This window comes from Bos javanicus, chromosome 10, assembly GCF_032452875.1.
Source record: "Bos javanicus breed banteng chromosome 10, ARS-OSU_banteng_1.0, whole genome shotgun sequence".
NCBI lineage: Eukaryota > Metazoa > Chordata > Mammalia > Artiodactyla > Bovidae > Bos > Bos javanicus.
Window position 1 is genome coordinate 18,701,002 of NC_083877.1, and position 23,136 is coordinate 18,724,137.

Here is a 23,136-nt window from a genome sequence, read left to right on the forward strand (position 1 = left end):
CATAAGACTGAATGATTACATGGCTCATTAGGGTGGGGAAGCACCTGCCACGCAGTCCAACTCCATGGAGAATTTCTGCTCCAGGGAATCATAACCACCTGTTCAAGGCATTGACTTTATTAATAAGAAAAAAAATATCAGTTTTCCATATGAAGGAACTCTTCATTTACTTAAAACAATCCAAGAGAAAATGTTAAGCAAATCTTTGTTTCTTGAAGTTACCTGACCAGATGAAAGATGAGGCGTTCCAGTGTATTGAGATGAGTTCGGGAGAGCTGGTCAATGACAGAGTATACACCGCGGATTGTCTCTTTCCTCTCCTGAAGGCCTGAAAACAGGAAGAGCAGCAATTAAGACTGAATATCTTCTCTTATACACTACACCTTCCTTCTGGACATTCACTGGGTACAGCTGACTTTTAAGAGTTTTAGCCATACCTGTATAGCAGAAGAAAACTCACTAGTTACCACTAATCTCCCCCTGCTTGAGTTCTATACTCACTAAGCAGGCTCCTGAGTTTTAATTTAGATCCCAGTAATTCTTGATTACAGTAAGGGGCAAGAGATACCCCAGTTTTTCATTTTGTGGCAAACCAATTCCCCATGAAAATTAATCAACTGCTATACAAGTTATCTGTTGTTGTCCTTTAGTCATTAAGTTGTGTCCAACTCTTTGCAATCCCATGGACTGCACCATGCCAGGCTTCCCTGTCATTCACTATCTTCTAAAGTTTATTCAAACTCATGTCCATTGAGTTGGTGATGCTATCCAACCATCTCATCCTCTGCCACCCCCTTCTCCTTTTGCTTTCAACCTAAGCTGTAAATAAGTCTGAAGGGAATTTGAGGATCTATGCCTTGGGGCCTAAATGAATACTTCTACATAGGCCTTCATCAAAATCCTACATATCTATAGCACTGAAAAATTAAACTAGCATGTTAGGTATGGCACAGAATAGATAGCCAACGTTACACTGAGTCCTTGCTTAGATTCACAATTTATTTATAACCTTAGTCTTTCAACCTCTTTGTGAGAAGCAACTAAGTGACTTGCTCAGAAAGTTTTTAGGACATTGACATTTTAATGAGTCTCTAAGAAAGGCAACATTTGAATAGGTGCGAATTCAGTGGCAGTTTTATATCTACTGTATTACTTTTGAATCTATATGAACTTAAACCAACTGAGAATGGCTAAACAGTCTAATATGAAGATAGCATTTCTTTCCCAAGTGTAGCCCTTTCCTGAACCCAGGAAACCTGTGCTTACCCATAGCTCGAAGAAATTCCTCATAGAGTTCAAAGGTCATGAGTGGATTGGGTAAATCACGAAGCCATTGTTTGAATACACTTGCAATGACATGTATGTTATAGTCATCAAGGTTTACATTCTCAGCATCTATTCAGAGATAAAGAATTAGATAAGAAAGCCAAAATATGCAGAGGGTCAAATAATAATGCACTTTAGAAACTATCATGACCAAAAGATACCTTTATCAATATCTTCTGCAATCCTATTCCATGCTTCAGAACAGTGTTCCTCTTATGGTAAAGGTACAGTTTTTGTCTGTTTTTTGAACTGTTGTGGACTGATAGATGTGTAAAATAAAAGATCACATGTTTTCATGTCAAAGCACTATTAAACTGCTATCAAAGTTTCTAAATGCTCGCTCCCAGTTTCTGTACTTCTCTTGCGGCAGCTTGGCCTGTGAACCACACTTTTAGTAGTGATGTTTGAGACGGCCAATAGAAGAAAGGCCTAAAAGACATCTTCTACAAGCCAGACTGATTTTAAGTGATTCTTAGAGATAAAAGGACAGTGATAACTGAGCTTATGAAATGTGAAGAAAATCTTTACTATGCTTCACTTAAAAACCCTCTAGGGTTATACCTGAGATGACTGGGGTGATATAGGATGAATGGTGCCTATGGGTAGACTCTTGGTTATACAGAGACAAGTATTGCACCTACATGTGATTCAAAAAGATCTATTCCTGGGAATTCTCTGGCAGTCCAGTGGTTAGGACTCCATGCTTTCTGCCAAGGGCTCAGGTTCAATCCCTGCTCGGGGAATTAAGATCCCACAAGCTGTGCAGTGCAGCCAAAAAAAAATCTATCCCTTTTCAATAATGGTAAAGAGTAGAAGTTGAACATAAAACCAAAGTCAAAGCTCTGCATACATTCCAGAACTGAGGCTACAGCTCTACACAGATACATATTCAAATCACTAATTATCAATTTAAATAACTATGTCATCAGTGTTGGAAGGCAATAATATACACCAGAAAGAACATCACTTGGAGTCAGAGTAACAGATTAACAGGCAACAGTTTAGATTATGGGTTAAATGCCAGCTTTGTCACTTATTGGTGGTAAGTCATTGGGCAAGAGCCTCGATAAGCCTCAGTTCCTTCATCTGTAAACAGGGATAATAATCACTGTCTGTGAACATCAGTACAAACATTTGTTGTGAAGAGTAATAGAAAAACATCAGCACATTGCCCTGCATCTTATCAATAGCTCATTAGTTAATTTTCCTGAACCCAAGTTTTCTTCTTTGTAAATTAAAGATATGATCTTACCAGACTGCTAAAAAGATTAAGTGAGATCTGTCTGAAATATCTAATAATCCCTTGTACAAATGATACTCAATGTATGTTTGCTGAGTGGACCATATAAAAGAAAGCTACAAATGATTAAAAAAAATTAAAAAAGGCACCACAGAAAAGACTGCATTCTTCTGGCTTCAAGCAAAGGATCAACATGTAATAAAAACTAACAGCATGAGATGACCTGCTTAAATAAGAGTATTTGGTCTTGATTTAGAGGGCACTATCTTACCTGTATCTAGACCTTGTCGAAGCTCCTTGATTTTATTAGTTGAACCAGACTTTCGGTAAATACCTTCTGTGTACAGTCCATGCATTTCAATGTAGTTTATGAGCTTTTCCACCACCAAAGGAACAGTTCGGTCTTCACTGGTCAAACGGGACAGTTCAACCCCAAATTGTCGAGAGGACAGCTCTGGATCATACTACATGGAAGATAATTTTTGATTCCAAATACATTCAAACACCTTTAAATATATTTATCCAATTCTTTAAAAGTAACAATTTTTTCTTTTCCTCAAGTTTTAAAAGCATAGTTACGAGAGTTGGGAGGAAAGGGAATTCTTGTAAATGCTGAGAATATAAAGAAGTGAGAAGTTCGTTTCAATCCTCTTCCACTTGGAATCCCCCCTCTCACTGCACTCCCCCCTCTCCACCCCCCAACCCACCAAATAATGGGGAAGAATGCAGGCAGTGGCTACAGGTTACTGCTTTCCTTTCCTTAAAAAAATCTCTTCATGTAAAGATGGGCTGTGGGCAAAGGAGAAAGGGGAGAGACTCTGTATACTAAACATTTACCATGTACCACTAGAAAACCTATTGATTTGATATGAATTAGAGTTGTCACTAATTTCTGAAGCATAAGGATGCTCTGGTGTTTACATAAACTTTAGAGAAGTTAAACTGACTACTGATGTCACAGCTAAAGGCAGGGGCACACAGAGGCCCAAGATTAGTGACCTCTTTCATTTAATTCAATAGTGTATTCTGATATTGTATTTCATTATTATTTTATGTGATAGGGGAAAAAAGGCTTATCCTTAAGTTTATTTGAAGTACTTTAAATAAAAGAAGAATGCCAGCTATTATCTCTGAGACTGAAACTTTTTATGTAAATCTCCTTTTTGTCCTTTCCTTCTCCTGCCCCATGCTCCTTGCCTAGCCCAACACTGCATACCCCAGTCTCTCCTTCATCCTGCATGCAGTCAGTGCTGAGTTCTTTTAGTCTATTAGTACACCCTTTCTTTTCATACAACTCTAATTTTTCTTTCTTTGACACTGTGAGACTGCAAAATAATCTGCTTTTCTGTTAGCTTCTTAGCCTCTTGACCTGTGCAGCTTAAGAATTCAGAAAACACCTTAAAGGGAAAACCCGAGTTTTAGGCTCCCTTCTCTTTATGTTTGGATCATGGTCCTTCAAGTCTTGGCAATCCCAAACTCCAACTTTTGTCTCTATAACTCTATAAGATTTCTAAAAGCTTTTCTGGCTTTTCTGACTCTTAAGTGTGGCCCTCTGCCCAGAATCTTGATTTCTTGTCCTACAACAAAAACTGACAAATTCCCACTTAGAGGAAAACATCTCACACATATAGATTCACCAATCTGTAATTCTTTTCTCTGTAGGTTCTAGGCCCCTAAATTCCAGTTTTCCTGGGCAGCTATCTAATGCTAGGCAACAGACTTTTTTCAGTTGTTCTCAGCACAAGTATTAGTCTACCACAAGCTACTCCATCTTAGCCAGCAGATGTCTTACCTTCAATGTATATTTTAAGCCCTGAGTCAAATTTATCTTTGTATTTTGCCATGATTTGTCTACTAATTTGGAACAGATGAAAACTATATACATGGGCTGTAAACATGCACACATATTTTATTATAGTTCAGATCTGCACAGTATTGTTAAAATTGTACATGACAAATAAGCAAATGTGATCACATGTCAGTACAAGCCTGAAATATTTCCAAAATGGTTCCTTTTTGAAGCATAAAATTATCAGAGTACAAGTTCAGTATCAAATCCAAGTAGAAGTTTGTAAACACACCAACTATGCTGATGAATTTTACTCTGTATGTTAAAATCTTTAACTGTAGCCTACCACTTTCAAGACAGTTTATAGGAACACTTAAGAGTGTTTAAAGTAGGAAACCTTAGAACTTCCCTGGCAGTCCAGGGGTTAAAACTAAACACTTCCAATGCAGGAGAGTGGGTTCAGTCCCTGGTCAGGGAACTAATATCCCACATACTGCATAACATGGCCAAAAAATTTAAAAAGAAAAAAAAAGCAGGAAACCTTTAAAAAGAGTGCTTTAATAAGTTGTTGGTTGTGAAATCAGGTTAGCAGCTCCCATGTAGTAAAGGTAAATACAGTTCTGGAAAAATCAATTCAGTTATACATACACACATACCTCTATATGTGTAAGCAGGATTATGATATAAAACTTATTTCTTACAGTATTTTGTGGCCAAAAAGTTTGAAAACCACTACTCTGTAAGATCATTAAAGAGGCTTTGATTTCTTTCCACAAGGCAAAAAAGACCTTTTTTGTCCTTTCCTTCTCTTGCACCATTCTCCAACAGACTTGTTATTTATTACTCATAGGTAATGACTTCTTACCTTTTTAGAACACTTGGCTGTGGTTTTCAGACAGCACTTCTTATGACAAGCATACTTGCACACTGAAAAACAGGTTTAAAATGTAACATTTTCAGCAGTCTATATATTAGTGGCAAAACTTAAGTTTACTGTTTTATTTTGAAGATACTTTTTTTAAATCTGAGACTCCTATAGCATCATATACTTTGTATCATAATAGAATAAAAAATGGTCTTAACTCATTCAATTCAGAAAAATGAAGCTGAAAAACATACCTAAAAATCCTAACCACTGTCTGGGAAAAAGTTTTTTATTCTTTCAAGACTGCTTGCCCCTCCTCCTTGTCCCCACCATATTCCAGCAAAATATTTATCTATCTTCCTGGTTTGATTCACAAACCATTGCCCATGTTCCCCTCTTATACTTGCTCTATGATCTGATAAAATGCAAGAAATACCTATTAAGAATCATTCCAGTGGATTAAAAAAGCATTAATATCAAAGACCTATACTAAAATAAAAACAAATCGGGTAACATATTAGGCTATAAAAAAGGCCTTATTCATTCTCCTAGAAAGTCTAGAATAGAGCTCTGAGGAACCAGAACATAAAGAACATCAGTAGTGATTGAGAAGATGAGATGAAAGGTTCAGAGCAGAAATCAGTTCTTGGACCAGGAGATAACAGGGTGGCTAGGCAGCAGTATGGGCTCACTGAGAAGAGAATCCTGAGAAAATACTTGGCCTGTGTTATTTTGGTATGACCAGCTCTGGCTCTTGCAAATCAACACCTCAATATTCTTCTTGAGCTTCAAAAGCATGATTTGAGGGATTTTCAAAGCCAAGGTCAAGTAGGGGAGGCCATGTAATTGTAGTGGTAAAATCACCAGCATAACCACACAAAAAGTTAATTCTATTAAGAAATCAAAGCAAGCCCACCCAAGTCATAAAAGAAGAAGCAGATTCTTTCTATTTTTCAGTTTCAGATCACAGAGAAAATTATACGAAACCTATAGGAATTAAACATTAAACATTCAAGTACATGGCAAACTACACCCTATTTTTTACTCTCACTATAGTTTTTTTTTAAAGGAAAACCACTATTGAATCATTGAACAAGTGAACATATCTAGCAATATCCAAGTGCTGATTTTGCTATGATGAACATGATTTTCATCCTTACTGTCATCCTGGACCCAGCCCTTTCATTTGATTCTGGCCCACTAGTAAACAAAGCTTCACAGAATTATTAAAAGCACCAGAGCAGATGTATATGGAATGACAGGAGTGAAAGCTAAAGATTCTCTGTAAGCCAGAACCAAGTGGACCCTCAAAAAAACCTCCACTCACATTCTAGGATTTAAAGGTTCTGATGAAAGGATTATAGTAAAATAAAGTATCTTTCCAGGTATAATCTAAGAATTTCAATAATTCACCCATCCATCTATATAGGTCCAACTACCCGGTAAATATTTACTAAAACTTCACTGCAGATGGTGACTGCAGCCATGAAATTAAAAGACGCTTACTCCTTGGAAGGAAAGTTATGACCAACCTACATAGCATATTCAAAAGCAGAGACATTACTTTGCCAACAAAGGTTCGTCTAGTCAAGGCTATGGTTTTTCTTGTGGTCATGTATGGATGTGAGAGTTGGACTGTGAAGAAGGCTGAGCACCGAAGAATTGATGCTTTTGAACTGTGGTGTTGGAGAAGACTCTTGAGAGTCCCTTGGACTGCAAGGAGATCCAACCAGTCCATTCTGAAGGAGATCAGCCCTGGGATTTCTCTGGAAGGAATGATGCTGAAGCTGAAACTCCAGTACTTTGGCCACCTCATGCAAAGAGTTGACTCATTGGAAAAGACCCTGATGCTGGGAGGGATTGGGGGCAAGAGGAGAAGGGGACAACAGAGGATGAGACGGCTGGATGGCATCACTGACTCGATGGACGTGAGTCTGGGTGAACTCCGGGAGTTGGTGAGGGACAAAGAGGCCTGGTGTGCTGCGATTCATGGGGTCACAAAGAGTCGGACATGACTGAGCGACTGAACTGAACTGAACTGATAATGTGCCAAAACTGTTCTAGGCCCTGGTGATTCAGAAGAGACTTCTGTATGAGACAGTTTCTTGATCTTATACAGAACACATTCTAGTGGGACAGAGAAACAAGGAAATGAATACTTAGTATCATTTTGGGTGGTGATAAGTAGGTCTCCTGCATTGCAGAGGGATTCTTTACCATCTGAGCCACCAAGGAAGCTCCAAGTATAAAGACTAGAAAAGCTGAGTAAAGGGATGGAGAACTGGTGGACAGAGCAGCGTTTTAGACAGGAGAGTAAAGAAAAAGCTCTCTAATATACTAGTGGAGACATGAATTAACTGAAGTAGTAAGTCATACTAACATCTAGGAGAAGAACATTTCAGACAATGAGCTGCAAATACAGTGACCAAAGAACATCAAAATATCTTATTTGCCTACAAAGAGCAGATGAAAAGGAGTATAAAGAGAGATGAGTTTAAAGAATTAGGGAGTGTGAATTATTCCTTAATGTTAAACTCATGGAAACGGAAATATCAAGTGGTTAAAAACATTCCTCAAAGATCTTTCATACTTACATTTGCAAACAGAGGCTCGGTCCATGATCCATATCAAAGAAGAACAGTATTCACAGTAGGTAGGGATGCTATACTGGGTGGCCTTAAAGATGTGACCATTGTGCTCTTCTACCTGAATGAAAAAATACAGCTATTTATGTCAAAGCCAACACAGTAAATGCTGCCCTAACATGTCAGGCAATAGGAAATCCTTCAATTCCTTGTTGTCTTCATTGGGCACATATTCCAGGAGGAGAATTATGATCTTCTGAGAAATAAAATAAAGGTAAACTATCTGATCCCTGCTTTCAAAAAGCTAACAATCTAGTAGAGAGACAAGACCAACTTATATGAAAATCAGAAAACAATGCTATAAACATATAAGAGCTGTCTTATACAACTCTGAATCAGCATGTTAAATTAAAAGCAGTGGGTTTTAAAAATTTAACCTCAAGAACCTTTCACACTTTTCTGTTTATTTATCACAAATTCCTCTTCAATAAAGAGTCGGTACATGTCAGTATGAAAAAGTTGATATATCCACTGGATAAATTCCTAGATGCAGAACTGCTGAGTCAAAGTTTTTTTGGTTTTGTTTTTAATATTTTTAAGGCTTTTAATATATCATCATTAAAGTACCTTCTCCAAGAAAGTTATGCAAATAAACCCCCTATCTGCAGTATTGGGAAAATATCTATATATTTATCTTTCCAGGAAATTATTTTATTTTTAGTTTTGCTCATAGATGGACAAAGTAGAAAATCACTGTTGTTTATTTTAATTTGAATGCTCTTAAGTATAAATATTTATTTATATATTTATTAATATTTCCTTCTATTACCTGCACTTATCACAGGCCCTGAAATATAACAGCTGTTGAATTAATGAATTTTCTTTTTTAAAAAATGTCATACGCTTTTACTCATTTCTATCTTCAGGTACTGTTCTCTCCCATATAGACATGAAAAAGACTACTCTTACAAGGCTTAAAATGCATAAAAGGCCTAAACACTACCTGTTAATAACAGGCACCTTCCTACTATTCCTCTGCATTGCCTACCCTTTCCTTCATATACAATCTCAAAAATTCTCAGTGGTAGGTGGCATTACTCCTGTTTTATATAATATATACTCCTATTATATACATGAGGACATTGAGTCTCAAAAGGATTAAGTTGTCTAAGGTTTCTCAATTGGAAAACCCTCCATCGGTGAATAAGAATAAGCCAGGCTAAAGGGTTTAGATACCCTACTTTCAGGATTCAGTTCTTAAGAAGTAAGATCATGCTAAAAACAGAATCAGATCATGCTTCTAAAACACAAAGTGGAAAAGTGACAAGCAACGATCTAAAGAACCTCAGAATTTGGTTTACAAGTGATACGGAATGATTTATAATCCTGATTTATTAAGTTTAAGGTTAACAATAACTATTCTAGGATTAGAATCTGCCACTGGGAGGGGTGAATCCAGGTTCTGTAGGTCCTAAAGCTTAACATTTTCCGGGGAAAGCGAAAAAGACAGGAGGAGGAAGGGAAACAACCAGAGAAGAAGGAAGAGAAGATAGTGGCGGCAAATGCAGCTGAAGCAGAGGGAATGGGGGAGGAGTGGGAGGAAATTAAGCTGAGAGAAGTCACGATCAAGAGGATGTCAAGTCTTATAGACAGTAAGAACTCTGGGTTTTATTCTGAGTAACACTGTAAGCTAAACTTGTGAGATCTGAGTAGAGGAGGAACATGATCTGATTTCTGTTTTTAAATGGTCATTATGGCTATTATTTAGAAAACTGTGAGGGGAGAATAATATAAGAAGGCAGACCAATCAGAACACAACACATAGTGTATTGGACTTCCCTGTCGCTCAGATGGTAAAGAATCTGCCTGCAACATTGGAGACCTGGCTTCTATCCCCTGGAATGGAAAGATTCCCTGGAGAAGGGAATGGCAATCCATTTCAGTATTCTTGCCTGGAGAATTCCATGGACAGAAGAGCCTGGCAGGTTACAGTCCATAGGATTGCAAAGAGTTGAACACGACTGAGCGACTACCATTTTCACTTTCACAAAGTGTATCAGACTATTGTTAATAGCAGTGGCTGCTGCTGCTGCTGCTGCTAAATCGCTTCAGTCATGTCCGACTCTGTGTGACCCCACAGACGGAAGCCCACCAGGCTCCCCCGTCCCTGGGATTCTCCAGGCAAGAACTCTGGAATGGGGTGCCATTGCCTTCTCCGTAATAGCAGTGGAGGCAATGTGAAATGGTCAGATATTAGATATATTCTGAAGGCAGAATACCTACCAGAGTTCTACCTTCTTTTCCAGCTCCCCTATAAACACGCAATACTCGAACCTGTTAAAGCTACTGGCTCAACATGCCAGGTTTTTATTCACATGTCTTTGAACATACTCTTTCCCTTTGGCTAGACACGGCTTGTCTAAACTACTACTCACGTGTTAAGAACCTGCAAAAATATCTTTTCTTCTGTAAAGTATTCCTTCATTCTCTTTGTATTTCAACAGCACTTTGTACTATTTCTACCATAATATTTATCGCATCTGAAACTAGTAATTTTTTAAATGCCTGCCTTCACTAGCAGATTCTGGGCTCCTCTGGGGCTTAACACATCCTTTTAATTACAGAGATTATGATAAAGTATGTAATAGAGATGATACAAAAGATAAGAACATGAACAATGATAAAATATACTCAAATGCCTTTGGGAATGTCTTTTGAGTTAGAAGGACTTGTCTTTGTAAAATCCTAAATAGTCCTCATATTCTTTACAACAGAGAGAGAGAGCTCCTAAAAAAGCGCCTTCCCAGTCCCTACTTCTGCAAAAGGGTCATATTTGTTTGTAACTTTCATGAGTAAACATTTCAGTTTTCTGCCATTTTAGGAAGCCATCATTAATAACAAGTCAAGTCAAGGAATTCAAGACATACTTGTCATTCTAAATTTTTGTAAAGGCATAAAAGATTACCCCCCTAGACATCTGATAAACTTATTCCTTAAATACACTCAGAGAAATACTGTATGATTTACTTCAGACTGCTAGTCCAAAAATTACTTTACAACACAGGGCAAAAAAACAGATTACAACTTACTAAATCAGATTCTTTTTTCCTTCTTTTCTTTCTCTCTGTTTTTGGCACCTGGTGGGAAAGAAATACAGAAACTGTGATATAATAAAGACTAATATACTTTCTTACTTCTTTTCTAAAACCTAATTCAAGGAGAAATTTGTGGGTCCTTACATAAAAGTCTCGAGATGATACAATGAAATGATGAAAACCACTGTTTTCCAAAATGAAATTCATGTACTGACCTCTAGCAAAGCTGAGGGTATAATCTTACAGCAACAGCATTTTTAACAACATTATATTTTAATTCAGTGAAAAATGTATTAATTGAAGAAGGCTTAGATAATACAGTCTGATCAACTTGTAAGAGAGAATGGAGTTTGCTGGATCTGAAGTAGTGCAAAGTTGACATGTTCACTGTGGTGCTTTTCTCAAATACTAGATGTCCTAGACTCTTAAGAGGAATTCATAATTGAATTCTTTTAGAAATCAAAATATATTTTACCTTTGTGGGTATGTATTCCAAAGTCTTGAATTCATTCATATATTCATCTAAAAACACTTTAAAAGTGTTAACCCAAACTCTGACTGGAGACTCACTCCAATCTCGCTGCTCAAGCCTCATGGTCTTTTCCAAAATCTGTTCAAATAGTGCGTAGAGGTCTTTATATCGTATGCTTTTCCCATCATCTACCTAATAAACAATAAGAAAAATACGGTTTTAAGAAGAAATTCTTTATATAGAGAAGACTGATTAAATTTTCATTGGGTAGTATTTTGAATAAAGATTGTACTTTCTAATGGGCATGCCCATGAGGTCATGTGGTATTTGTAAACTCCCACTCTGCTATGGAATGTTTGCAGAATAAAACCTGCTACATTTTAATAAAATACCTAATAGTTTAAACAATGTAATAATTGGAGAAAGTCTTGGGAATTTCTCCCATAAACCTGGCTTTTTAACTGTATTTGAAAGTTTAGTCGCTCAGTCGTGTCCAACTCTTTGTGATCCCAGGGACTAGAGCCTACCAGGCTTCTCAGTCCACGGGATTTTCCAGCCAAGAGTACTGGAGTGGGTTGCCATTTCCTTCTCCAGAGGATCTTCCTGACCCAGGGATTGACCCCAGGTCTCCCACATTGTAGGCTGACACTTTACCGTCTGAGCCACCAGGGAAGTCCTAAGGTATGAAGATTATTTGCATACCTTAATTACCTATCTCTCCAGAAATGAACCTTATTTAGATAGTTCTGCCTTAAAAGTGAATACCTGAATTCTTGCTAGTGAAACATTAGGTAAATTTTACTAACTTTACTTAGCTAACTTTACTTTTTCATTTTTCCAAGGAAGAATGACATGCCTTAAAAAACACTATATTTCTTGCAATGGGATCTACATGGAATTCCTTTTAAATTTAAATGAGGTGTAGACTCTCCATGAGAAAGAAAAATAGCATTTAAGTGACCAAAACATGCTATATACATTTAAAATTTATTTCTCTTTCACTTCCTCAGAATTAGAGGTTGAATCTCTTTAATCCAAGATTATAAAACCACTATCAAGCTCCAGTTTATAATGTTGGTCCTTCCTATGTGATTCAAAAGTACACTGATCCCTAATCTAGAAAATATAGGTGTGAAGCATAAGTAGTTGGCAGGATTGGAAAAATATGGCCAATATTGTCCCTACCCAAACCTTTATTTGCCATAGTCTAATTACTACTTTATTATGGTCAAGAAATTACTGCTCTCTAAGACTGTCTGGTTTCTACTTGCAAAAGGCCAAAAACCCATATACTGAGTGGAAGATAACACAGAAAAGTTCTCTCACTTTTCACATAAAATTATAGGTTGAACAAAGAAAAATCAATTAAATACAAATTATTTTTTATAGAATAAACATGACAATTCAAGAAATACTAATATTCTATAGATCAAAAGCATTAGTTACTATATACTTTCAGTTCAGTTCAGTTCAGTCGCTCAGTCGTGTCCGACTCTTTGCGACCCCATGAATTACAGCACGCCAGACCTCCCTGTGCATCACCAGCTCCTGGAGTTCACCCAAACTCAAGTCCATCAAGTAGGTGATGCCATCCTGCCATCTCATCCTCTGTCGTCCCCTTCACCTCCTGTCCCCAATCCCTCCCAGCATCAGAGTCTTTTCCAATGAGTCAACTCTTCACATAAGGAGGCCAAAGTACTGGAGTTTCAGCTTTAGCATCAGTCCTTCCAAAGAACACCCAGGACTGATCTCCATATACTTTAGTACCAAGAATAAATTTTCTAAAACATGAACATAATATGAAAGTATGAAAGTGAAAGTGAAGTTGCTCAGTCGTGTCTGACTCTTTGCAACCCCATGGACTGCAGCCCACCAGGCTCCTCCATCCATGGGATTTTCTAGGCAAGAGTACTGGAGTGGGTTTGTCATTTCAAGGTAAAGTAAAAGTGAAAAAAACTCACACATAGAGATTATGAAACATCTGAAACTGCTCTAATTCCACAGGATAAAAAAGTATAATAATTCCAACATAAATGAGAATTAGAAGCTGGAGCCAGAGCTAAAAGGATCACAAGAGGTCAAAAATAGAGTGCCGCTGAGTGAAAAATAATCATAGCTAGAGTATTTGAATTTAATATCCTAAGAAGATGAAAATATACCCCTAAGAGGGGGGAAAGGCTGCTCAAGGAAATTAAAGGGTATTATTAATCAGAGGTCAATCAGTATGCTTTTCCATATCTATCCCTAAAACTAAAAGAAGACACTGGAGAAATCTCTAATTGAACATGGCCCTGTATTATTTTTATGGCGTTGTCAAATTTTTCATATGTTGAACTTCTGAATGTCTCCTGACACAGTCCAACTTACCGCCAATGCAGATGAATAAAAGCTGAAGATATTCTGCCGAAATTCTTTCAGGGCTTTCTTGAATACAACATCCACTAGTGTGTCTTTCTTGCTGTCTTCATTATCTAGGTCATTCATCTGGGGACCACAGAAAGAGTTTTTGTACACAATCAACTAAATTGAAAAGAAGTGAATGCCACATTGGACACATATTGTTTCTTCAACAATGACCATCCTGAAAGGGCAAATTATCATGGGACCCAGATAAAAACATGACTAGACAGCCAAAGTTTTCTTACTATGAGATAATTTCTAAGGTCTCTTCTAATATCATATAATTCAATTGTTTTGCTACCAGGAAAACAACTCAAAGTGTATAATGACAAACCTCACCTTAACATATGGAGTGCAACATGACAGTTACAGTGAAAGTGAAGTCAGAAGTAAAGCCTAAAACCTTAAACTCTGTCTACCCAGTCTGACTCATGCATATCCTATGATTTGCACATTTCCGATAAAGAAACAGACCCTCTAACTTACTGAAGCATACATACTTTAGGGGGCATATCCTGATATACAAGCATTCCACAGTCAAAGCTGCTTAGGGGCCTGAATACCTTTTTCAGAAGAAATTCATCCATGCTTTTTAAATCACTGGCACTTGCTATAATCTGGACAGAGTCATTTTGCCAGTGCACAGACTCCAAAGCCACACTGCTGATCTTCACACTTCGCTTGCGCCTTGCCTTTGGAGAAGGCTCTTTATTCTCTTTGAATTCCTTTCGGCAACTCCCAGGCAATTCTGGACTCAAAGGAGGTGTTGGGTGATTATGAGATAATTCTGTAAACCAAGATAGAGTATCCAAAAGAAATTTTTTTTAGTAAAAATATTGAAACCTCCACACCTTCTTTTCAAGTTCCTTTAGTAAGTCACTAAAGGAAATAAGTAAACATCTGAAAAGTAACATTAATGTTTGGGGTCAGACAGTTAGGCAATAAATCCAGATTGTATGTTTGTACTGATATTTGTTTAAGAATTATCACTTTCCAATGGGAAATGCTATCAGGTGTCCCAAAGAGATGAGGTCTGATACTGAAAACCTGGATGGAAGTGCTGTATACAACTGAAGCCTGGATTCCAAAGATCTCAGTCCCAAAGAAGAGAGGCGTACACAATCACACTAGGATGTTCAGTGTTGACTGCTAACCCAGTCCGAGCTTTACTACATCTGTTTGAAAGAACAACCAGCTTATATAAACCCAATAAATCAGTGACGCTTGATAATTAGTATTATTTCTTTACTAGGATCTAAAGCCATAAATGTTTCAGTGACAATATCTGGTGTTAGCCTGGCAACCTCTATTTAGGGAGCAAGGTAACTCAGTTGGTTCACTTCTGCTTAGATCTCTTTACTATTTAGGATTTTCTTTCATATGCATACTTTCCTCAAAATTGTATTAATTTCTCAGACAACTCCTGGACTGAACCAGTTTTGTATATAATATTGGAAAACACAACAAAATTTTTCTGCAACTGTTTATACCAGAGAAATTTGGTTCCATGTAGTCCACTGGAATCTAGAACTACACTGGATTTGCCAATGCCTACCTGGGGCTTGATGAGAACGTTGGTCCCATTTCACATACCTGTTTTTCTCACACATATTTACCTTATCTTCTGGCCAATGATATATCCTCATTCCATCTAAAAGCTTAATTCTGATAATAAAGGGAAACAAGTAACCTTCCATATGCTAAATGCCACAATAGGCAGGAAATGAGACAAACTAAATTTCAGATATGCCACGAGAATAAAAAATATGAAGATATAGAGAGGATACAAGTATATTCAAACTGGTGTTAACTGATATTAATTCCATTATATAACCTAGATATACAAGTATCTAATTATTTCATTTAACAAACAATATCTTTCTTTATACTAAAAGAAATAATGGTTACTAAAGAAACTATAATCCTAGTTTAGCCTTAAAAACAAGGGCTACCTTAATAAATTTTTACTCAAAGATAAATAAAAAGGTACAATTTTAATTTTTATACATGTATCCTTATTAAGCAAACACTCAAAGAATTTCCTAATTCCTTCTTGGAAATAAGCAGTAGAGAATATAACTGTGAAAAATGAAAAATTTAGAATGACTACTATAAAACAGATAAAACATAAGAAATGGATCCTCATAGGAATTCCAAATTTTCCAAACTGAACTTGTAGAATTCACTTAATTTACTACTGGTTTTATCCATATCAGTTTGCAAACTGATAGGAGCAGAGTCAGAAGACAGAAAAACAGGATTCTAATTAAATTTCTACCAGTTTTCCCTCTGACACACAGGTACTTCTGCTCTGGTTGATCCATGCCTTTGTGAAACTTGATCATCTTTCCTCCCTTTATCTTATCTTATCCTCTGTCCCTTTATTTTTATCTTAGCCTAGATGTGACAAGTTTTGTTTACTTATTTTAACTTGGTCTGTTCTATTTCTACTTAGAGATAATAATTTTCTTCCTAGGGCCTATTTCTATTTTATTCAATACTGACATTTCACCCACTCATTGGTATTTTACCCACTCATTATCACATAGCCACTTCTGATGTATATCCCCCCTATTGAAGATAGCTGGCATCTTTACATAGTAATTAAAAACGCACATACATACTTAAGCAAAGGGCTTGGAGAGAAAGGGCTAATCTTCAAATGTTGGGATTACTGCAATCCTTGGAGAGTCAGTAATTCTAGCATTTAGAGAAACCATATCAACAGATGAACTAACTGTTGGGTACTTGTTATGTGCTATGATTGATGCCCCAAAATTAAAATAACAGCTACCATTATAAAGTCCTAGCAACTGACATACAGTAGATCTTTTAGCACAACAGTTAAGAATACGGACTCTGGAGCCAGTTCGCCTGAATTCAGATCTCAGCTCTAACAACTGCTATACGTGTATAAGCAAATAATTTCTCCATGCCTCAGCTTTCTCATTTGTAAAGTGGGAAAAATAATCATACCAACCTCAAAAAATGGCTGTGAGGATTGAGTCAATACATCCAAAATGCTTAGCACAGTGCCTTTTTCATAGTAAACAATCAAATATTAGCTGCTGCTATCTTATTAATTTTTACTAGGAATATATATATGGAAAAGGCAATGGCACCCCACTCCAGTACTTCGCCTGGAAAATCCCATGGACGGAAAAGCCTGGTAGGCTGCAGTCCATGGGGTCGCTAAGAGTCGGACACGAATGAGCAACTTCACTTTCACTTTTCATGCATTGGAGAAGGAAATGGCAACCCACTCCAGTCTTCTTGCTTGGAGAATCCCAGGGATGGGGGAGCCTGGTGGGCTGCCGTCTATGGGGTCGCACAGAGTCGGACACGACAGACCTGACTTAGCAGCAGCAGCAGCAGGAGGAATATATACTTGTTAGGTGAATGAATGGTGGCTAAATTTTTACACTTTAGAAAACTGAGGCTAATCAAAGATTCGCAATTATTCTTGAAGTTGTTACTTCATTGTTTTGGTGCCGTATTTCCTTGAAACTACTCTTACAGGTAAAATGTAATTCTATAATTATCTTTTAGTTAAGGAAGGATTTAACAATCTTGGTCCTACCTCAATAGAATATCTTGCCAAGAGGATTACTGTTACAAATACTAGAGGGATAGAAAACTTTCAGAATGAGTAAACAAATTATGAAGACAATCTCCACCCTTTGTCCATTTTTACCATCTGGAAACCGATGAGCTGGAATCATATCTGAGCCAGCAAAGAGTGCTGAAACCTCTGAGTGAGTATCAGGTTTCACTCTGGAAGTCTTCTTCTCTCCTTGTTTCCCTTTGGCCCAGAATCTCATCTTAGCTCTCTGAGGTCTGTTTAGCAAAAAGAAAAAAAAAGCAAAAATGGCAATCAGCATGTCCTATTGACATTATTTGTATATCACTTTAAGTTATATAAACAACTTTCATATGAATTAATTCATTTAACCTTCACAGTTAAGCTTAAGTCATATTTAATCTTCAATTGTACAGTTAAACTTCATCTGGAAAGTAAATGATAATCTCCTCATCTTGAAAACAGAAATGAGAGCCAGAGATGTTAACTAAAACCACCATTTATATGAGTTATTATCATATAATCATATTAGTTATCATCATATAGGTACTTATGCTCCAGGCATAAGTACTTGTATAGAGTTACCTTAAATACCTATAACAACAAATTTACATTCAAACCATAAACAGTTTTCAGGTGAAAAACTGGTGGTTTAAATATTAGGTGACTTTCCCAAGGTTACACAGCCAGTGAGTGACAAAGTGGAGGATCATACCTACTATGCAACATTGCCTCATTCTAGCACTTACATACTCTCTCCCTTCACATGCATCAAAGAAACATTCTGAGACAATAACAGCTTGAAACCTCTGAGTGAGTATCAGGTTTCACTCTGGTAGTTTTCTTCTCCCCTTGTTTCCTAACAAGAGTTAGGATAACCCATGTATCCTAACTCTGTACTAGGAGGCTTACTTGTACATTTAGTGTTGGTTCCTTTGTATGTTTGTCTACCAAAAAAGAAAAAATTTTTGAGCATCTTCTAGAAGCCAGGCACCGGGCCTTACTTACAATGACTACTTTTCACAACTGCCATGATAAATGAGTATTTTTATCCTAACCACACATGAACAACCTGAGGCTCAGAGTGCTGATAGAGACAGAAGTTAAAATCAGGTCTATCTGCTTTGGAAGTCAATTTTCTTTTATTCATGGTGCCCTCTTTTTTTTTTAATAGCATATTACTAAACTTGTACATCTATATGGTATGAAAAGAAATTGTTCCACAAAGCTTATTACAAATGATAGAGCTTTTTCCCTGCTATTCTTATCCCTTTTCTGATCCCTAAACAACCCTTTAGAATTTACTTAAATGGTTCTTTTAATATTCACCAAACTTATATTGCTATCATACTTGTGACCACAGGTAATAAAGTAAGCACATTCCAACACTCCAGTTCTATACCCTACACAAACACAGACATACCCCTCCAACAGAATATTGTAATTTTAGTTAGGTCAATATACAGTTTTTTTTAGTAGTATTCACCTTTTTTTACTATGTAAGTAATATTCACAACTGAGGCATATACCCTATATAACTCATATTTTTTAGAGTTAATATTTTATTTTATATTTGCTCATTTTTCTACATTCAATTCACCTCCAAGTGTTTCCCCATTTGTGAATATCTCCTCTCAACATGTTGAAACACAGTTAGGTATGCCATCAGTTTCATGTTCTTAAATCTTTCCCAGAGCCTTCTAACCTGCTCTAATCTGGCATGGTTCCCTCTGTGATTGCTGTACAACCATCATTTGTAAAGCTACTTTCAGGATCATAATGGAGATTTCTTTTGTCTCCACTATTTTATGATGACATGTCTTTTGGTATGGGTCTATTTTCATTCCTTATGTTGAGCCTTGTCAATCTAGAGGCTCAAGTCCTTCAATTCTGTGACATTTACCTGAATTTATTAATGATTTGCTCCTGTCCGTATTCTTTGTCCTATCTTTCCAGAGTTCTTACAAGTGGGTCACTGGATGTCCTAAACTGCTTCTCTAATTTTCTTCTCTTTTCTTGCCTCTTCTCTCCCTTTGTCTTTTTGTTCAAATTTCTAAGAGATATCAACTTTCTTTCTCATGCTTGGACTTCTTTATGCTATTGTAGTTTCAATTTTCAAATGCTCTTTTTTTATTATGGATGTTTCCCTTTCGACTATTCTAATTTCATGAATATAGTTGTATTCCTTTATGCAGAAGATCTATTGGTAGTTTTATGTATCTGTCTTGAAGTTTTCTTTCCCCTGTATAGTTTATTTCTTCCAAGTTATATTTTATCCATTAATTTTAGTTTCTTTCATTTAAGATGGCTCCTCAAATGTGTGGTGATCATGCTTGGAACCGCTTCCCTTGTGGCTCAGCTGGTGAAGAATCCGCCTGCAATGTGGGAGACCTGGGTTTGATCCCCGGGTTGGAAAGGTCCCCTGGAGAAGGGAAAGGCTACCCACTCCAGTATTCTAGCCTGGAGAATTCCATGGTCTGTAGTCCATGGGGTCGCAAACAGTTGGACACAACTGAGCGACTTTCACTTTCACATGCCTGAAAGTTCTAGTGTGCATTGGTGGGGCCTCCAAACCATGGTCGCCCTTGCAGGGTTATCTGGCTGATGCCAATATCTTTAGGTCTTTTCTTGAGGGTTGGACCAAAGTCCCAAAGACTCTTTGAATCATCTGCTTAGAGGTTATGTGAAACATGGGAGCTGAATACAAAATAAAATCTGGGGGATCTTAACATTCAGTATGTAAACATTCATAAAATCCCCCTGGTTCCAAATATGCACCTCAATCCTCAAGTATATCTGGTTACCTCTAAGTGCAGAAATCTTTTGTTTTGTCCTTTCTAGAAAATATATCTCCTATTTTCTGCTAGGGTTGGGCAAGATCAGCCAGTCAGATTCTTCTTTCTCAGTTGGCTTAAGATTCAGCTTTCTCCTATCTATTAAGACATTTAAAATTTGTCTATTTACCTTTTGGATTCCACATTTTTATTATCTCTGTCTCCTGTTGCTTTTTTGCTTTTGTTGCTTTTGTCCTATATAGGCTATTTTAGGAGGATATGGAAATTAAATTTATATATTTAATCTGCTATCTCCACTTATATATTTTTCTACTGTGTTATATATTGTTTCTCAAACTTTCATCTCCAGCATAATCTGCTCTAGATTTGGGTTACCTTGGATTATACCTCTACAGTCATTGAGAAAGTTATCTTTAATAGGGTTATGAACCAGATAGATATTCAATGTGATATTCAATATCAGTGAAGACCTCTTATCAGTGAGGAACCAACTGCCTTACATAATACAATAAGGGACACAAAGTCATATTCTTGATAAATAAAAACTTCATATACTTTCCTAAAAAGAACAGTTATTTCCTGAAAGCTTTTTCCAGTTCTATTTGTAAAACACTTAAGTCAGAGCAGAATTCAAGTCCAAAACTGGGAAATATTTTCAGTTTATTTATATTTCAGATGAAATACTCTCATCTCATCTAATGTATTTTCTTTACAACCAAAATCCTAAGTCATTATTAATGATGTTAAGACTTTGCCCTGGGGCTTCCCTGGTGGTCTAGTGGTTAAGACTGCACTTCTACTGCATGGGGGTGTGGGTTTGATCTCTGGTCAGAGAACTAAGATTTCACAGTGTGGCCAAAAAAAAAAAAAAAAAGATTTTGCCCAAATCACAGTGCTAACATATAAAAAGACAAAGTTTATTATATATATCTGAACTGTTTGTTTCTGTCAGAGTAGGTGCTTAGTATTTGCTGAAAAATGAATTTCAGAACTTTCTAAATCAATAGCTGCTTTTTGAATTACGCTTTCATAAAGATGCTCAGTATTTGGCTATAGTCTATTAGTAAATAAAATTATATTACCCCTATTAACTTTCAGTGTATGCTTTATACCTTATATCTGAATCTGAAGCCTTCTGTCTCACTGCCAACTTCGTAATCTCTCCTTGAGACATGGTCTTATGAAGCTTTGCTTCGTCATCAACTGAAGAAAACCGCTGTGATGTCTGTAATAATTACATATGTAAAGACTTTAAAGCCAAGTAATTATTATCATAGCACTGTAATTAAAACTCAGATTACAGAATTATTTGAGAATTACACCTATTAAAAATATACAAAATACATTCATATTACTCAGAGATTCATTAAAATAAAAGAACCTACTAAAAATTCCATTAAGTTCAAACAGTAATCCAAAGTAAAGGGCACTTGGGTCAATAAAAATGCTAAATGGGAAATATCAGCTCATGTTTTCTGACAATTTAACAAACAATATCAAGTAGGGTGAATGGAAAAAAAAAAGAGTATCAAATGAAAAGTAAGAAAAAAATCAAAACCATCTAAAGACAGAGACAAAAGATCTAGGACCTGATAAATCTAGATATACAGGATAATTAATCAGTAGTTATCAACTTAAAGACACAGCCCAAACTTTAAAGAAAAAATTCTCAAGGTCTGCAAGTAAAAAGATCAAATAACTTATAAGGGCAAGAGGTTTAGACTGGCAACAGACTTACCAACAACAACAGACAAAGTAAGACAACAACAACATAGCATTTTCAAATAACTCAGAAAAAGAAAATATGAATCAAGGACTTCATATGTAGCCAAGGTGTCCCTTCAAATATCAAGGCCATAGAAAGATCTCAGGGAATTCCATATTGTTGGCCCTTTGAGTAACCTAAGGGAAGAGCTTCGTCCAAGCAAGAGAAAAACAGGGAAACTTCTGCAAAATATTTGAAGTGATAATTTAATACATTTAATAGTAGATCTAAGACAAAAACAAAGGTGGGGACTAATGGTGAAAGAATTGTATACAAAATTACATTTTCTGACAAAGTAGGAATAAAAGCTTAAAAAAACAGGAGTAGAAGGGAATAGAGACTAGAATAATTTACCAATAGTTGTGTCACAATAGGTAAGAATATTACTCATTTAAAAATGACTAATTAGAGTATTATTGATTAAATTTTAAAATATTAAAGGCATTTTTTAAAGTTACACATAAAAGTAAACAATCAACAGAACAAGACCACAATGTTTGCTAAACATCAAAAGAAATTTAAAAAAATAAAAGAGAAAAAAAATGAACACAGCAAATTTAACATAACATGATCATAACAAAATTAATTGCAAGTTGAGAATTAATCTCTCACTTTCATCAATAAACATGAATAGATTTAACTCACCTAGTAAGGGAAAGATTTTTTACTTTGGCTCACAAAGCAGGGGCCAACTATACTGTATAAAAAACACACCTCTAAACAAAAGGATCCAGACAGGCTAAAGTTAAAAGGACAAACAACAGTATTCTAGGCAAATGGAAATAATAAGAAAACGGAAGCTGTGATACTACTACTGTAGAATTTAAGTAAAAAAAATGGAAGCTGACAAAGGACACTTTTTAATACTAAAAGGTACAATTCACAATGAGTAACAGGAATGATATTAACATTCATCTGATATAAGACAGATAAAAAATAATAAGGATATAGAAGACAAATAACATTATCAGTAAAGTAGAGATTATGGATGTATACTGAAATTTTACACTCTGAATAGAGAATACAACTTATCAAACACACATTCAACAAGTAACAAGTGCTGGCAAGGACATGGATAGAAGAGAACCCTCGTTCACTATTAGTGGGAATGTAAATTGGTATGGCCACCATGGAAAACAGTATGGAAGTTCCACAGAAAATTAAAAATGGAATTATGATATGATCCAGAAATTCCATTCTGGGTATTTATCCTAAGGAAAAAAA

At 36.3% G+C, this 23,136-nt stretch overlaps 1 protein-coding gene across 16 annotated transcripts in view; it reads right to left on the bottom strand.

Moving 5' to 3' along the window:
• Positions 1–23,136, bottom strand: part of MYO9A (myosin IXA) — a 257,820-nt gene that overhangs the window by 40,406 nt on the left and 194,278 nt on the right. For all 16 annotated transcript variants that reach the window (XM_061430254.1, XM_061430252.1, XM_061430257.1 and 13 more), the window contains 11 exons: positions 21,260–21,372; positions 17,467–17,609; positions 14,336–14,559; positions 13,740–13,856; positions 11,376–11,564; positions 10,895–10,942; positions 7,815–7,926; positions 5,221–5,282; positions 2,838–3,030; positions 1,267–1,395; positions 223–328 (listed from right to left, as the gene is read on the bottom strand). In XM_061430254.1, the coding sequence (XP_061286238.1) occupies positions 223–328; positions 1,267–1,395; positions 2,838–3,030; positions 5,221–5,282; positions 7,815–7,926; positions 10,895–10,942; positions 11,376–11,564; positions 13,740–13,856; positions 14,336–14,559; positions 17,467–17,609; positions 21,260–21,372 (1,436 nt within the window). The remainder of the gene's footprint in view (positions 1–222; positions 329–1,266; positions 1,396–2,837; positions 3,031–5,220; positions 5,283–7,814; positions 7,927–10,894; positions 10,943–11,375; positions 11,565–13,739; positions 13,857–14,335; positions 14,560–17,466; positions 17,610–21,259; positions 21,373–23,136) is intronic.